This window comes from Arvicola amphibius, chromosome X (genome assembly GCF_903992535.2).
Source record: "Arvicola amphibius chromosome X, mArvAmp1.2, whole genome shotgun sequence".
Classification (NCBI taxonomy): Eukaryota; Metazoa; Chordata; class Mammalia; order Rodentia; family Cricetidae; genus Arvicola; species Arvicola amphibius.
The window spans coordinates 51,144,562-51,162,582 of NC_052065.1; the positions used below are offsets into that span (position 1 = coordinate 51,144,562).

Genomic DNA, 18,021 nt, shown 5'->3' on the forward strand with positions numbered 1-18,021 from the left:
ACACCACTTCGTGGTGCTACACAGATTATTAGAAATGGGTTAATCTAGATGTGAGAATTAGACAATAAGAGGCTGGAACTAATGAGCCAGGCAGTGATTAAAAGAATACAATTTGTGTGTTGTTATTTTGGGTGAAAAGCTAGCCGGATGGGACGAAAAGCAAGCCTGCTCATCTCATCGCTACACTCAGTAAAATAGAAATTGGTCTACTTCAAGTCCCAGCTATACATATACCTTCGGCATATACCCAAAGGAAGCTTCATTCTGCCACAGAGACACTTACTCAACCATGGTCATTGCTGCTCAATTCGTAACAGCCAGAAACTGGAAACAATCTACATGTCCCTCAACAGAAGAATAGGTAAAGAAAATCAATGGAATATTATTTGGCCATTAAAAATGAAATTTGCAGGTAAATGGATGGAACTAGAAAAAAAAATCACCAAGTAAGGTAACCCAGACCCGGAAAGACAAATAGGATATGCATCCACTTAAGTGGATATTGTTACATCAATGATAAATAACCAAGCTACAATCTGTAGAACTAGAGGTTAGGTATAGAGTAAGGGTCCAGGAAGGGCGAGGGAGAAAGAGATCTCCCTAAAAAAAGGAAAATAGAATAAATAGTTATGGATGAATGGGGAGGGGAGCTGGAATTAGAGGATCAAATGGAAGAGGGGGTGAGACGAAGAAGATGAGAGAGAAAATACCAAGAGGGCCAGCTAAAATTATGGGCCATTTGATAGATTGTATGGAAATATAATGCAGAAGTTTCTAAAATAGAAACATATATAAAGGTGATCTAAATCACCAAATAATGGAGACAGAGCTCCAAATGGCTGACACCTGTCATTAAATGAAGCCTCCAGTATAGGATTGAGTTTCATCTAATTGAATTGTTGGCCAAACGGGTCACATTGGAATACCAAACAACCCGGGCAATTGTCAAGACTATAGGTTGCTCTCTATAAGCTGATGGGAAGGCCCATTGCTGAAGATAACGCCTATACAACTCATTGAATGTGGAGAAGTTGAACTCATAGAATATGGGGAAGTGAAATAGTGCCTACACAGAGCTTTCACTCACAGGTGCTAGCATCTTTGGTACAGGAAGGTACTCTGGACACTACCAAAAGAGAAATCCAACCCAGTCACAAACCCTTTGATCTACAATGGTGTCCTGCCTGCAAGATAAGCTAGTACAATGATGGCACGAAGATTGTGGAAGTAACCAACCAATATCTGATTTGACTTAAGGCCCACTCCAAAAGAACCTATACCTGACATTGACAGCTTAGGACCTAGGGTAAAACCAAATACTACTGTTCTAAAAGAAGGTAGCAATAAAGTAATTCCTGACGACATAATGCTATACACATAGATCAGTGCCTTGCTTAGCCATCATAAGAGAAGGTGCCTCCTAACAACATCCTTCTATACGTGTAGAGCAGTGCCTTCCTCAACCACCATCAAAGAAGCTTCCTCCTGTAGCAGATGGGAACAAACACAAAGACCCAAAGCCAGACATTATGCAGAGAGTGAGAAACCATGGAACCTATAAGGGATTATTTCATTAAATTCCTCCCCTCAGGTCGCAGAGAACCCTGGGAAACAGGAGGTAAAGACAGTGTAAGAAGCAGTGGGAATGGAAGACAGGTGAGGGTAGAAAAAAACAACAACGAAAACAAGGCCCTCTAAAGCAACATAACCAACACACATGAACTCACAGACTGTGGCAGCATGCATAGGGCCTGCACGGGTCTGCACCAGATGGGGTACGAGAGCTGAAAAGGGTGGACACATGGCCCCATCCTTAACCAAGAAGCTATCTCCAATAGATAAGCACTCCTGTCTCAGAAAACACCGTCTCGAAAAAAATAAAAATAAAAAACGTGGGTATTTTTAATGAAAAATATTCGAAAACTGAAATATCCACTTATTTCCAAGTAAAGACAAAGGACTCTTAATGATTAAAAGATCCTCTTTCATCACAAACAGCAACAAAGGCAAAAGCCTTCGCCAGTGCCATTCTCAAGGACTCCTCACTAGCACTCCTTCAATCAAGAGAATCTCAGACAGCCCAGCCTAGATAGTCTCTCTAGTGATTGGCTGCTTTCTTTTTCTGATCTTCAGGTTGAACCCAAATATCTGTCTCTGGGTTTTTATTATTCATCCTACAATGGTAATGTTTGCATACAATGATTTGGATACATGTTCTAAATTGCACAGATTTCAGTTCTGAACACAACTGAAAACCAGATCTTCTACAACTGGTTGGGAAAACAGGCTGGCAATGACTCAACCTACAGGAGAGTAAAATAAAAATGCATGGTCAACTCCTGAACACACTATATGAAATTGCAATCAGAAATCCAGACCAAAAGTTGTTTCCTCAAGAACACAAATATAAAAGAAGGCAGAAACAAATTAATGAGTAAGCACTGATTATTTTATAAGGACAAATATCTCTATCATGTTAATGATTAGACAATTAGTTTGCTTAGAAATCATTAAAAAAAATGTTTTAAATTCCTCAATTTAAGGAAAAAAATTTAGAAAGGCAAAATCACATAACATAATATTTCCAATTTTCTTTCAAGTTACCTGTGGTACTATTACTCAGAAAGTTATGTGTCTCTGTGATCAGAGATATGATTTATCCACCTAATGGAAAATTAGCTAAAATAAATTAAATGATTGTTCTTATTAATAAAACTTGCAATGCAAAAATCATCATTTTAAACACTAAATCTATTAGACTATTACAATCCTTTGGGTCTCTTTTAGCCTTGATTTAGTATTTTCAAAAGTAGTAAGAATCTAAAATATGAAGAGATTTAAGTCACTAAATGGCCTTTACATTATTGTTCACAGAATATCTTTAATTGATTAATGATCTTAGGGTATCTATCGCCATCTAGTGAACAATCACTTCAATTACTACACCAGATATTTGACATTTGATAGTCTTCATGGTTTAAATATTTGTGCCCCACTCAGTGTTACCACTCAGGTTTACCCAATTTCTCTTTTTATGCCTCTTCATACACACATTGAGAATAAGAACAAATACAGATGGTATTATTACATATTAACATCTAAGTGTCTATAAATGAAGTTTCTGTATTTCTTCCCTGGAAATGCTCACTTAATTATTTTTAAATAATTAGTATACTGTGAGGGTCCTACATAAAATTCTTTCAACAGCAACTAATTCCCCTAATATCCAGCAATTAAAAATTATGGGATAGTTGAAGTAAGAAGGGATGAAGTATGAAAGATAAAACATGTAAAAAGACAATATTGATGTGCATTTGACATGCTTTTATTATAAACCTGTTTTTAAAAATACAATTAGAAATTACTTGAGTATTCCAGAAACCATAATGCATAACAGAAATTAATAGGCCACCAAAGGCAAATCTGCATGATTCCAACAAAACTCAGCACACACAAAATCTACTTAAAAGTAATATGGGAGGGAGAACATCAAGGCCATACCAAAACACAAAATTTTATGACTCCCCAGATTGTGCATTGATCCATATCAAAATGAAAACCCTTATAATCTTTTCAAAAGCATGTTACCAGGATCCCTTTTCATTTCTATATGAACTTTAATTTTAATTTAAACAGGAAGTTTAAATGCAAAAACCTTGCAAGATCTTCAGGTTATTGCATCAATTTGTCCCTCTCTACCGTATGACCAAAACACCAGCTTATTAAGATGTAAAAGTATTCTAAAATCTCAACTTCACCCCTCCTACCTCTTTAACAATTAAGAAATGCTTGACAGGTGTGTGCCTGCAATTATAGCACTTAAATATCTTGGGTTCAAGGTCAGCCTATGGTATATGGTCATATTCTGTCTCAAAACATGAATGAAAATCTTTAAAAACAAAAGACTCCACAGTATACAGGAAAATGATAGCAAAATAAAACAGATTTTTCACTAGACTATTTATCTGTCAGTGTTACTAATTGCTACCAATATTTTAACAATCATTATTATTTTAGTAAATAACTTCTACAGAGATCTTTGGATCTTCCAAACTAAGAATTGGGAGAGAATAGGTGTATTCTATACTTACTGCTTCTCTTTAAATTCACAGTAAGGACATAACTACAACAACTGTAGAAGGTATTGTATATAGGAAAGAAGACAGATGAAAACGAAAAGGAGAAAACAGAAACTAAGACTTTGAATCCATGATTTATTTCTAAATTTGTCTGAAACTCCTTTTTAGTGAAGTGAGCTCGGAAGTTTTATATTTTACTTATGATAATATAATCGCTATATTTTATAAAACAAAAAGTAAAAATTTAGCTTAGTTCTGTTATTGTTATATGTTGATCAACAAAAAGTTAAATTTGAGTTTAAATTCCCTATTAAAAATCTAGCTAAAAGAAAATACTGCCCCTAAAATACAATGGATTAGGGGAGTTGGAGAGATCATTGGACAAATTTGGAGCTTATCATTATCAACGGTGCCCTTTTAAGCTTGTGGATTTCTGAGCCAATGCAGAAAATGTAACAACAGGGATTTCTCAACAGCAAGAGGCACACTCCAAGGGAGTAAATTGTCAACTATTGCCTCTCGTGAGAAACTTAAGAGTAACCTTGATCCAATCTCAATAGTCAACCTATGTATTATCACCCAGTTGGGGCATAGTGAGTGCATTTCCTAATGCAAAAATAAGATGGTATTCTATCAGAAGCCACTGGATATATATACAGAAACAAAATTTACATAATTTTGAGGTAAACTTAGCCTAAGAATCCGAAAACATCTTTCTTTCATTTCAAGTAGCCCCTAAAAATATCTATATATTTCTTATGTAAAAAAGAAAATAAGAAGTCCATGTTATGCAATAATTGATATTGGAAAGAATGACTGTCTAGGAATAAGGATGAAAACAAAGCAGAACTACACTTGCAAAAACTGTACTTTAAAGGTGAACACAAATACAGTAAAAGACAGAATCAGGAAGATGCGGATTCAATTCAAGGTAGCCTCATCTACAAAACAGAATGCTATTATATGTTAAAGGACTTTTAAGTATTTTTGATATAATAATGCACAAAACAGCTCTTAACACACCATCATTATTCAATACATGCCTTGTTCTTTTCCTCTGTGTCCTAACCCACATCTGAGACAAAGCAACAAGAGAAAAGTGACTTGAAATATCATGATGTGTGCTTCATGTCACAACTGGATATTTACTTGTCAATACAGTAATCACTCTCCACATGTTACCTATTCACGTTTAAATTCATTTTAATTACAACTAAATAAATGTAAAAATCCAGTTCCTCGTCTAATCAGGAATAACCAAATAAAAAAATGTTTATCAGCACCTGTGTTTAGAGGCTATTATATATGGATAGCACAAATAAAAATCATTTCCCTGTTAAGTTGTCCTGAAAGTACCAAGTAACAAGCATTTTAAGCTTTTCAGGCCACATAAGACTTTATCCTGACTACTCAACTCTACAACATGAATGAATGGACTTAGCTCCATTTCAATAAAACCTTAGTTATAAAACACAGGTAACAGGTTGGGATTCGCCAATATGATAGCTTGCCAATCATCATCACTCTAGAGTTTGAGTCCAGATGCTCAGTATGAGCACTGTGAACTATGTTTCAACTAAGAAACCTCAAATTCAATGCAAGAAATCAGTATCTTAATGTACTTGAATTCAATGTTTAATATAACCATGTTTTTACAGATTATAAAAATAAAAACCTCTACACAAAGCATTAAAGCAAATTAACTTAAAATGTTTATAAAGTGAAAGTATTTAATGGTAATTGGTCTATCATCCTCAAGTCAGTATGTAACTCCAGCTGTGACATAGACCTAGAATTCTGGATTCATATGCCCAATAACCTATTGAAGATGCCTAGAGACTTATTACTCAAAGACAACACACAGAAGACAGAGTTTTTGATCCCTTTCTCTGTTTTCTCCCTCTTAGTAAAAGAAAATACAAGGCTCTACTGCTATTCTCCTGAATTCTAAATTGCTCTCATATTACACATTAAACTATCCATTAAAAAAATAAAAATTAGCTCCTATGTTAGCATGACTAATCCAATCTAAATCTAAGCTAGCGTCCAGACATTCTCAAGGTTGCCACCATCTGAATTATCAGAAGAATGTTATTTCTATTATATTCATCCTAAATAGTTCTATACATATTCAGCTGTTTTCCAAAACTATCCTCTCTTCAACTCAGGTACTCTACTGTCGTCTCATTCCCCCCACAAGTCTGGGTCAAATACAAGCTTTACATAATGTTTCACACTCAATTTTTATTGCCTAGAGGAAAGCCTGGCATATAGACATTCAATAATTGCACACACATGTGCAGAACTGACATTATTGTCTCAAACTTGTTCTAAACAAGAAATATTTCAAGCTGTAAAATATCCAGGTAATAAACTTAGTTCTCCCATATTGCAGCATATATTTATATATTTATTGATGTGAATTTTATTTTGCCATTTACCTCCCTTCCTTTGCATGTCACCAAGGCAGCCAGTGGTTTGGCATAAAATCTGCTGTAGGAAAATCCCAGGCAACCATACATACTGTTTGCCGTGAGCTTCAAAGCCTTCTGTCGGATGTCATACTGCAGACCAACAAAGACAAAAGATAAACAACGATATCTGTAGATGCTTAAGCATTACATTGGATAAGAGGGAGAAATTTTCAATATCCAGGGGTAAGGGGGATACTTAATATTCAATCTGTCTCCCCAGATTCATCTTGCCCTACCCTCTTAGAAGCAAGTACACAGACTACTAACCTCCCAAGATTCTGTAAGACCTTGCCCAGATATGGCCTTAGCAGCTAGAGAAGACTTCCATTGAGGGGAATCTAGTGCATCTGAATGATTATTATCCAAAATAAAACAAGCACACCATACTATTAATCCCACTCCTCAAAAACCAAGTAATAAAAAGTGAAGCTGTCCAGCAAACATGCTGCACTGAAAAGATTTACCTGAAGAACAAGGTCGGAATTTAAATCCTGCTGTTTCATTAGCTGTTTGACTTGTTTTCTCCGCTCTACCAGTTTCCGGATCTCTCTGGGCAAAATGCCCATATCTAAGTTTGAATCTGGCAACTCAGGGATCTGTTCCTGTTCCTCATCCTTAAAAACACACAAAAGAAACTTCAGAAGAGTTAAACATTAATAAAAAAATAACTTCTAAAGTAATATTTGACAAGTGCTTTATCCCCCACACCTTAGAAATCTTTCCTGTATGAGGAAATCAATAATGCATGAGAGAAATCTCAAAAGGGTTCATCTAGGTGTGGTGATACCAGTCTCTAGCCCCAGGACTCCGAAGGCTGAGGCAAACAGATCATCATGAGGTCAAGGTCAGCCTTGAACCACACAACATGTTTTGGGTCAGTATGGGTTACAGAGTTAAGTCCCTGTCTCAAAATACAAACAAGTCAAACCAAAAGAACAGAAACCACAAAGAACTCAAACAAGAAAAAGATCTGTATGATCACAGACCACCATTCCCCTGTACCCAGTTCTATCTCTCACCCTTGCTGCTACTTACAAATTTAGATTTACTGTAAAAGGATGGAGTTTTACAAATGTGGAGCAACATGATTGGGAAAATTGGTTTTAAAATACAAATGTTAAGAAAAATTCCTAAGAATAAAAAAAAAACAGCTAAACTCTTTGTTTTTTAACATCTGTACAACCAAACAAAAATGCTATAAAATGTTTCACAACAATTACTATAAATGCTTTTGCTGTTAAAAATAAAGAAGTTATATACTAAATCAGCAAATCTCTTTTTAAGATTTGGATCACATTTAAATAGGTCATGACATTTCTAAAATTAATTCACATATACACACACATATATTACACATATTCCTTAGTGTTTATGGAGTACCTTTTACCTATAAATTGCTTTGCAATCATCAGAAGAATAGTAACATTTTAGAAAGGCAATCAGTAGTCTTCTTATATTAAAATTTACAGCAGGAAAAAGCAGGGAAAGCATTAGGGCTTTTTTCTCAAGCCTCCATTAATTCTATTAACAGGCTGCAAAGAACAGCCAGGCACAGTTACCCTTTGAAAGGTTCAAAATTAAAAATAAACCTTTTGGCTTAAAGCATGTCAAGTCAATGCCATTTGATAACCCAGTCTTTAAAAGTATGTGATTTTATAAAGATCAATATCATAAAATAAGTACCCTTACAATACTAATAAGGACCTATTGTTTTCCAATATAGCATATGATGACAGCAAACCTATGAAAGAGCCCTTGGTATACATTCCACTGTATTTCAGCAACTAGAGTCATATAAAAAGTAATCTAAAAGATTCTTGGGTCAGGAAATTTATAATTCATCTGAAGCCCTACCACCACCTCCAGGGTGAAACTACCTGCTCTGAAAACCAAATGAGGTGCTGTACATGAAAATGATAAAGAATTCATAAATTAATACACATATAGTGTTTCTTAAGATGACCTCTTGGGTCCTTCCAGTCTATTATATATTCAGAACCCAAAATGACACGTTCAAATAAGCAAAACATTGGTAGGCATCAGCTGTGAAAGCAGAAGAATAACTGTCACATTACTTGGAAAATATGAGGACAAAGCCAAAGAGTATCAACAACAGCTGCTGATTTGGGGGGTTGTATGTCCAATACTTTCTTTGTAAAATTATCCTCTAATCCCACAGAGAGGTCCACTTTTAACAGTCAGATTTATAGTGAATGAATCCATTCCTGTGGAGAAAAGTGATGGGACTAGGGGTGATGACTGACTCAAGCAAGTCTATCAGATATTCTCTTCTAGGAATATGGAACTGGAACTAAAAAGAAAAAAACCAACAGCAGACAGTTTGAAACTAAAGGATATATAAATTCACAAACTGGAGGACAAATGGGGAGAAAGCAGGGAGAAAAAGAAGGGAAGGACAGATGGTGAGATGGATAAATGTGATGAGTAATAATCCTATGGTACACTGAGACCGGATTATTCTAGAAATATGAACAAATAAATCTCAGAAACAGTATGCTAAGTGAAACAAGCCAAACATGCAAAAATCATAGCCTTTATGATTCCATTTACATAGAATGTCCAAAGTAGGCAATTTTACAATCAGAAAGATTCGTGGTTGCTGCTGAGAAGACAAATCTCCAATAGACTGTTCCAAACTCATGATCACACACATGGCCTAGGTTAAGCTCAGTAAGTCAAAAAATAAAACAAAAAGACATGAATGTGGGAAGAGGAGCTTGTAGAAAGAAAGGATATAGGAGAGGGTGTGGATGAGAGCAAACAGAATGCATTATATACATTCACAAAACTGGCAAAGAACAAAATAATAAAAATCTACAGTGAAAAAAATTAATGATAGAATAGAGCTGGGATGGATAGAGAAACTTGTTAGAAGTGACAGCTACATGAATTTTGTGGAATAATCGAGCTGAATGAAACAATGGTTTACAAACTCTATGAAGACACTAAGAACTATCACTGCACACTATAAATAAGTAGAATGCATGGTGAGTGAATTATATCTCTACAACACTGTTTTTTTAACAAAGACATAGAACCAGTCTAAATCTCTTTTAGGTTGGTCCTCCTTTTTGATGACAAAGAGTATTTAATTGGGGCTGGAGAGAGAGTTCAATCAGCAAAATACTTACTGAAAAAGCATGAAGACCCAAATTTGTATCACCACAATCTAGGAAAAAGCAAGCACAGGGCCAGTAGGAAGGTAAAAGGTTTTTTTGGGGGGGGAGAAGTGGGTTTGAGACAGGGTTTTTCTATGTAGCCCTGGCTGTCCTGGAATTCTCTATAGACCAGGCTGGCCCCAAACTCAGAGATCTACCTGCTTCTGCCTCCCAAGTGCTGGTGTTAAAGGCGTGTGTCACCACCTGTGGCTAAAAGTTCTTAATGTACAAGCCTCACAGACTAGTTTGATCCCCAGAAACCAGTGAAAGGAGAGATAAGTCCTAAAAGTTGTTTTCTAACCTCCACATGAACATTTACATTGATGCATAAACAAAAATAATGAATAATAATGAATATTTTGTAAGGTCAACATGGTACTACACCCCTATAAACCAGTTGGGGGATATGAGACTGAGACAGGCAGATCCCAGGACCTCACTAGCTAGCCAGTCTAGTAAAAACAATTAGCTCCAGGTTTAGTGAGAGACCCTGTCGCAAAAATTTAAGGTGAAGATTGATAGAGGAAGATACTGGCTGGCAGTCAACATCGAGCATTCACGCATAACACATTTGCACAGAAACACACATGGACACATAAACATATCCAAGAAAGAATGTTAATGCAACCATTCAAAGGAAAGAGAAATAACTATGATACTAACCCCTTTGGCTCTTTTACTTCTTTAAGGAATACCTTTAAAATTAACTTCAAGAGCCCCAGCTGAATACAAACCTCTGCAGCTTTCTGCACCTCTGAAGCAACTCTTTGTACTGTTGTAAAACAAATGTTAAATTCCTGAATGATGGAAGGATATAAACTGTTGAAATCCAAGAGCAAAATGAACTTGTCGTAAAAACCTAAAACAAAAAAGCCACATAAAATCACATGAAAGTCAAAAGAAAAGTGCCATCAAAATGCCTCACTATATAGAAACTGTATATAGAAACTGTATAACATCCAGCACTGTAAAGCAGATAAAATGGGGGGGGTCAACTACAAATCTATAAAATGATTTAGATTACAGTAAAACACAGATCACAAAAGAAAGAGTGAAAAGACTGCCTTTCTTGAGAACCAGTGACAACCAGTCTGCTCTCAGGCAGTTCCAAAACATGTCATTATTATGTGCAAACACCTTCCCTTGTCAATTGTTTTAGAAATTATCATGTTTGATTAAAAAAACACAGTTAAGTTTAAGTATTCTTTCCCACTATTCTCACCCCACCATAAATAAAAACGCAGTAAGTGGTTATACTGCATATATATCTTTTACAACCTCACCTTCAAGGAATAAAATTGTCAGCACATTTACCTCTACAAAAATTGTTTCAGATCAATCAAGAAATGTATAAATCAATATATAAATGTCAGTAGTGGAACGATCCACCCTTTCTTCTTGTAAAGGATGAACAGAGAGCTACTATATTTCTCTAGGACATTTATAAAAAGTTATCTTCACCTTGAGAAGAAACTGACAATATAAATGTCCACTGAAACAGAACTGCAAACTTGCATTGGTAGCTTACCATTTTTTTTTCTTTTCTTTTCTTTTTTTTTCCTTTGGTTTTTCAAGACAGGGTTTCTCTGTAGCTTTGGAGCCCGTCCTGAAACCAGCCTGAAACTAGCTAGCTCTTGTAGCTCAGGCTGGCCTTGAACTCACAAAGATCTACCTGTCTCTGTCTCCCGAGTGCTGGGATTAAAGGCATGCGCCATCACCACCCAACTTTACTGCTCATCTCAGTCCCACTTACTCCTTCTGCTCTTCTGTGGTAGATACCATCATCTCCTTTTCATAGAAAAGGAGACTGAGTTAAAAGAAATTAAATAGGCAGCACCCAAACCAATATCTAACATCAAAAGTATCACTCCTTGTCATCACAACTAATAAAATTGTTTGTGAAAAATGTCTCCTCCTGAGTTACTTGATAAAATTCACACTAAATGTGAATATACATAATTATACTATTGAGCTATACACACTTGCAAACAACTAAGATGGTCTGAAAAACAGTAAAGATGAACCTCTAAACATCACAAACCATCTTTCCCTTCTGGACAACAAAGAAAAGGCACTTTCCTATTAAATTTTAACTCAGTGGTTACTTTACTTTCTTAAACATTGTTTTCCAAATTACCTGGCACACTGGGCAAAGATGAGGACATTCTCACATAAAGAAGGAAAATTAGGTAATTCTACTACAGGCCAAACAGCAATCTCTATATTAGAGCAGAGACTGAAACTCTGAGTAAAGACCAAATTTGAGATATTGCATATTTTTCTAACACCTATAAACTAACAGCATTCTAAATACCTAGAAAAGTAATATATATAAAAGATAAGTGAAATTTAAGTTTCAAGGTGTATAAGTAAAGCTGTGTTAACATATGGCAAAGAATTCATACTAATTCCATGTTAAGTAACTAGTAAACTAGATTTCACATGTATAAAGATAAAAGATAAAACTAAAGTCATTAAGAAACCAGTTTGCTTACCTCCAATATAAAAACAGATATTTACATTACAATTCATAACAGTAGCAAAATTATAGTTATGAAGTAGCAATGAAATAATTTTATGGTTGGGGGTCACCACAACATGAGGAACTGTATTAAAGGGTCACGGCATTAGGAAGGTTGAGAACCACTATCTTAATACCAGGGGTAAACCAAAACTGCTACCAAGTCTTACCAACTTTGGGGTCCAAAACCAAGCCTCCAGCATAAGCCGCTTTCTTACGTCCTTTCTTGTATTTATTAGTATCTCCATCAATTTCTTCATCTTCATCTCCCTATTTCAAATGGAAATAAAACATCACCAACTAGCAACTAGCTAATGAATTACAATACTGGGTTACAAAAAATATTTACTTTTACTTAGTGGTCCTACCTACGCGGGGGAAATCTATTATCTTATTATGTTTATGGATCCAAATGAATGCCAAGCATTGTAGTTTCTTAAGTAAATAACCAGTCTTCTGAATTCTCTATTTAACGGTCTCTGGAATCCTAGAAATTTCATTTGAGGGCTAGGGATATAGCTCAGCTTACAAAACCCTAGTTCCATTACCAGTATCACATAAAACCAGGTGTGATGACACATACCTGTAATCCCAGTGGCTTGGAAGGTACAGCCAGGAGGGTAGTAAATTCAAAGGCATCCTCAGATATACAAGAAGCTAGAGGATAGCCTGAGCTATCTTAGAACATGTTTAAAACATATGTATTTTTAAAAAAATGAGCAAATAGAAGAAAATTTTATTTTAAAATCAATAGGTATTAAAATGTTTCATGTTACATAAATTTTGAGATTGTAAAGGAGTTTTACTAAATTCACTACTCTGGCTGGGCAGTGGTGGCATGTGCCTTTAATCCTACTATTCGGAACAGAGGCAGGTGAATCTCTGAGTTTGACGTCAGCCTAGTCTACAGAGTGAATTCTGGGATGGCCAGTGCTATACAGAGAAACTCTGTCTCAACCCCCGACCCCCAAAAAACCACCACTCTTATATTTATGATGAAAAATGGATAAAACATTCTTCTGATTCATTATCATTATTCTAATTATTATTACTTTTATGATATGGGGTCTTGGTAAGTTGTTCTCAGTTCAAACAATCCTCTTTTCTCAATCTCCCAACTCCAGCAAGTATTATCATGCATAGTTTATTGCCATTATTAGTATGAATTTCTTAAAATAACTATGCCCACAAAATGAAAAATCCACTTTCAAGTAGTTTATAACAGTCAACATTCAATACCTCTGCAGAAGTTAAATAGATCTAAATTAGTATTTGCTGTATGATTTTCAATAATGTGCCTAAAAATAAATGAAACTGAGTCACACGCTAACACTCAATTCCCATTTTTAATTACTATCAGTACTGATAAAACGGAAAATAGAGTAAGTTTTAGTTCCAAAGTCATAGAATCTAGTTCAGTGTCATAATCGCACTAGTAGCAGGTTGTGTGACCCCAATCTGAAAATCTGAAGTTCAAAATCTGAAGATTTTTAAGTGAAAATTAATGACTCTACGAGCCGAAATTAGCACATCATCACATGTATCAGGAAGTTTAAATATTCTAACATCACTTTCAGGTAATACAAGCACCCATACACACACATATATATATACACATGTGAATCCCCAAATTAATTTTGTGTTTAGAGATATATTCCCATCTTAGGGTTTCTCATCACATATATACAAATGTTCCAAAATAAAATAAATAAATCTAAAACACTTCAATCCCAAGCATTTTGAATTAGGGATACTCAACATATCTATAAACTACAACACAAAAACCAAACCTCAAAGGCTAAAGCAACAAAAGGTTTAACTGATATTTAGCTCTGGGTAAGTCTTAGTGAGAGCAAATACTTTCGATATATGGTCATTCATCAAAAAAGTCTAATGAAGTCCACAAAGACATTTCACAAACAATTTTGGCTCTACAGAGAAAAGTAGAGAGGGAAACAACCACACAGATACAACAGAACAAGCTCAAGAATAATCCTAATTTACAGAAAATTAATTATAATTTTAGAAGCAGATGCCAAAGCAATTTTTTAAAAGGTTACCTAGGCAATAAAAAGGAGGGAAAAGAAAAGGCAAAGTACTATACAATCTTGTACCCACCAGTTTTTGTTGAGGTTTTCTGAAAATCTGCTTGTCAGGCACAATATAGTTGTTTTCATAAAATGCATGAAGCAACAAGAACTCATTTCGTTCAGATCGTCCACCCATCAGTGTTCTGGACTATTAAACAGAATTTTTAAAACGTTGAGCTTAAAACCATCACAAACAAAAGCAATGTTGAGTCAGTTTATTTAATCATGGAACCTCCTTCAACTACTCAGCAAAAAAGGTTACTTTTTCTAAACTACCTAGCTTTCTCTTTAAACATTAAGTGAGATAAAGGGAGCTTAAAATACTGTCAGTGTATCACTCCATTAAAAACATCCAGATGTTAGAGATAAGATCCTTATGTTCACTCAAATCTCTACATACTGCACCTGGCATTCCTCCCTTTTTCCCAACCAGTTGTTGCTTTTACAAAAGCTCAGCTTTCAGAATCCCAGCTCCTCATTTTATAAGCATGCATTTAGGTTCATTATCATATAACAACTATCCCAAGAAAACACTGAATCCAACAGGAAATGCTTTTTCCCCCTTTCTAAGTTAAATTTACCATAATGTTCCCAGCGATGTTAGTGATCTGCAATGCTAATGGAAGAACATTTAGCTCACACATGATCTGCAAAATGAATCTGGCATCTTTCCAGACTTGTTCCAACAGGTACAACAGATGAGAAGATTCACTGTACAGAAAAGTAAGAATGAAACAGAATCAAGCAATTAAAAGATACAATGACTATAATCAGAACTTAAAATATTACAAGGAATTTTTGGTGTAAGTAACTTCAGAGGAATGGAACCTTGGCTTCGGAAACTATTTAAAATAAAGTGGCTAAATAATTAGAAATGCATTTATACCACCAATCCCAGGATCCTTCTCTCAACAAAAAAAGTGAAATTATGTGTTAACTATAGCTTAAAATTTATCCTTGGTTTCTCAGTCAGTCTGTGGCGATGGGCTTGGACTCTAGGGCATGGACGGGCTCTGTGTGAGCCTTGTTAGTTTGGTTGCTCACCTTCCTGGACCTGGAGGGAGTTGGGAGGAACTTGGACTTAACATAGGGTAGGCAACCCTGTTGGCTCTTTGGCCTGGAGGAGGGAGTGGGGGTATGGGTGGAAGGGAGGGGAGGGGAGGGGGAAGAGGAGGGAAGGAGATGGAAATTTTTAAAATATTAATTCAAAAATAAAAAAAATTAGTGTTCTAACTATAACCTAAAAACTATCTAAATTCTTTTGTTCATTCAATCAGTAAGTATATATTACAAGCCAACTATGTATCAGACACTGGCTATAACCAAAGACACAAATTCCTGTCCTGGTGGGGGAAACACAGTATAAATAAGAAAAATAAATAGATAATATTTATACAATGGTAAATAAGTGTTAAAACAAACAAGGGGGTAAGAAACAAAGAAAATTTAAACTTTCAGGAGCAGAAGATGAATTTTTACATAGAGAGCTAGGGAAAAAGTCATTGAAAAAAAAGACCAAGAAGTGACAGGACAAGACTAATAGATGGGTAGAGAACAGCATTCCAAATAAAAGACTAATAGATGGGTAGAGAACAGCATTCCAAATAAAAGCACAAAGACTCTGAGTGAGGCACTAATCTAGAGGTACAGGAACACAATGAAGTCAATATGGCTGGATCAGGGAATAATAGAAACAGCAGTAAAATAACTTAAAATCAACACCACAAAGACACAGTGTACAGGAACTAGTAAGCTAAAGTAAGGACTTTAAGTAAAAGTAGTATCACTAAGAAACTTTGATTAGACTTAATTTGAGCAGGATTACTTTGGTCCTGGATTAATTATGAAGAGACCTGAAGAGGGCAACAAAATATGTGAACACACATATACTAAGGTATTTAAAGATGAAGCTATTGAGTCTCCATGACTGAACACTGGTTATGAGATTAAAGGTTATAGACATGTATGTACTTTTCACACACCAAATGATACCCTAAACAATTACACAACTCTATCAGAGGAGATCCATCAATCTTGGACCTCCAGAATCATATATCAAAACAAACCTCCTTCCTTTTTATATGATCCAAAATGTGGTATTATCAACAGAAAATGGACTAAGACATTCAGTGATTCAGGGGAAAAAAAGAGTATGGTAGCTAAGGGTAGGGTAGGTTCAGTGAAAGTTAAAGAAGTACTAGGAGCTTTATTTAAAAAACAAGGCTGAAAAGGTCCATTGATTGATCTACTGTGGGATGTAAGACAGAGGAATCAAGGATGTAGAAGAATACTTTGAAGGCTTTCAGAAAGTTATAACATTCATAACTGTCATTGATACAGTTATGAAAGACTAAAAACAGAACCTAGGAAGAGAAAAAAAAACAGTTCAGTTTTTAACAAGCTGAAGGTTCATACTAGATATCAGGTAGGTAGATGAATCTAGAATTTGGTAGGTTTAAAACAAAGATATACAGGTGGGAGGCAGTAACCCCAGTATTTAAGTTACACATCAGACAGCCTAGAGAGGAAAAATAGTCAAAAGAGAAGTAGATGAAGAACTCAGGAGAAATAGGCTTAGAAAAGGACTCAATAAGAAACAGAAACTATGCTTTGCCTACGGGTTTTTTACCTTTCTTTATCTGTATCTTTCTTTACTTCTTACTCCATGACTGGCATCCTCCTCTCCTTTTCTCACTCCTCCCTCCTCACATTCTTCCCTAGATTTCTCCCCCTACTTATTCTCTCTGCCAGCCAGTTGTACCTATTTCTCTCTCCTGCCTAGATATTCAGCTCTTTATTAGACCAATCAGGTGTTTTAGGCAGGAAAAGTACCACAGTTTTACAGAGTTAAACAAATGCAACATAAAAAAGGCAACACATTTTTGCATCATTAAACAAATATTTCACAGCATAAATGAATGTAACATATCTTAAAATAATATTCTACAATAAAGGTCAACTGCATTAGAATAATTCAAGAGATAAACTAATTTAAAGTATGAAAATAATGGATATGATGGATTTGGTATAAAGAGATTAATTTTCTGCTCCATGGCACCAGTGACTGGCTGGTGTACCTCCAGTCTTAGGACAGTAGTAGCACCTTACTGTTGCTCAATTCAAGAAAGATGAATTCTAAGTAATACAGGGTCATACCTATACATGTTTCGTATATTTTCTGTTGGAATTACAATCCTCTCAGTTTTCAGAATCTGTTGGACAAGTTCAGATAAATGGTAGCTTTTACAATGAATCAATTCTTTTGCTGAAATTTCCACATCACATATCATTCGGCCACAGGTAGCGTTTCTTTCACCAAATCCACTCCGGCTCTACAAGGCCAAAAAAAAATCAAAACAAATCTCATGAAGAGGCAAATACTGAGAACAATCTGTTCTAACCTATTTTGGAAGTGTCCCCAAAATTATAATATTAAAATTCTCCTTCCACTCATAAGTCAGATGCTTTTGAACACCTACTGTATATCTGATGATGCTCTAGGTACTTAGTATATCACTGTGAATAAAACAACAATTCCTAGTTATATAATTAAAAATATACAACATAATCAAGAAGTCAAATGGTTTTAGAAGGTAATACGTACATGGCAAAGGAGATATCAAAGTAGGGTGAGGGACACAGAATGTGGAGGGACTGTATCTTAGAGTGATCAGGAAA

At 35.4% G+C, this 18,021-nt stretch overlaps 1 protein-coding gene and 1 non-coding gene across 4 annotated transcripts in view; both read right to left on the reverse strand.

Moving 5' to 3' along the window:
• The window catches only part of Pola1 (DNA polymerase alpha 1, catalytic subunit), a 323,376-nt gene that overhangs the window by 257,963 nt on the left and 47,392 nt on the right, over positions 1-18,021 (reverse strand). For all 3 annotated transcript variants that reach the window (XR_005283881.1, XM_038317189.1, XM_038317190.1), the window contains 7 exons: positions 17,500-17,675; positions 14,925-15,054; positions 14,372-14,491; positions 12,424-12,523; positions 10,467-10,591; positions 7,018-7,167; positions 6,521-6,643 (listed from right to left, as the gene is read on the reverse strand). Coding sequence is in view for 2 of the 3 variants with exons in the window: in XM_038317189.1 (XP_038173117.1) it covers positions 6,521-6,643; positions 7,018-7,167; positions 10,467-10,591; positions 12,424-12,523; positions 14,372-14,491; positions 14,925-15,054; positions 17,500-17,675 (924 nt within the window). In the remaining variant the exon portion in view is untranslated. The remainder of the gene's footprint in view (positions 1-6,520; positions 6,644-7,017; positions 7,168-10,466; positions 10,592-12,423; positions 12,524-14,371; positions 14,492-14,924; positions 15,055-17,499; positions 17,676-18,021) is intronic.
• LOC119805636 lies at positions 11,097-11,224 on the reverse strand. The gene has a single exon (XR_005283950.1).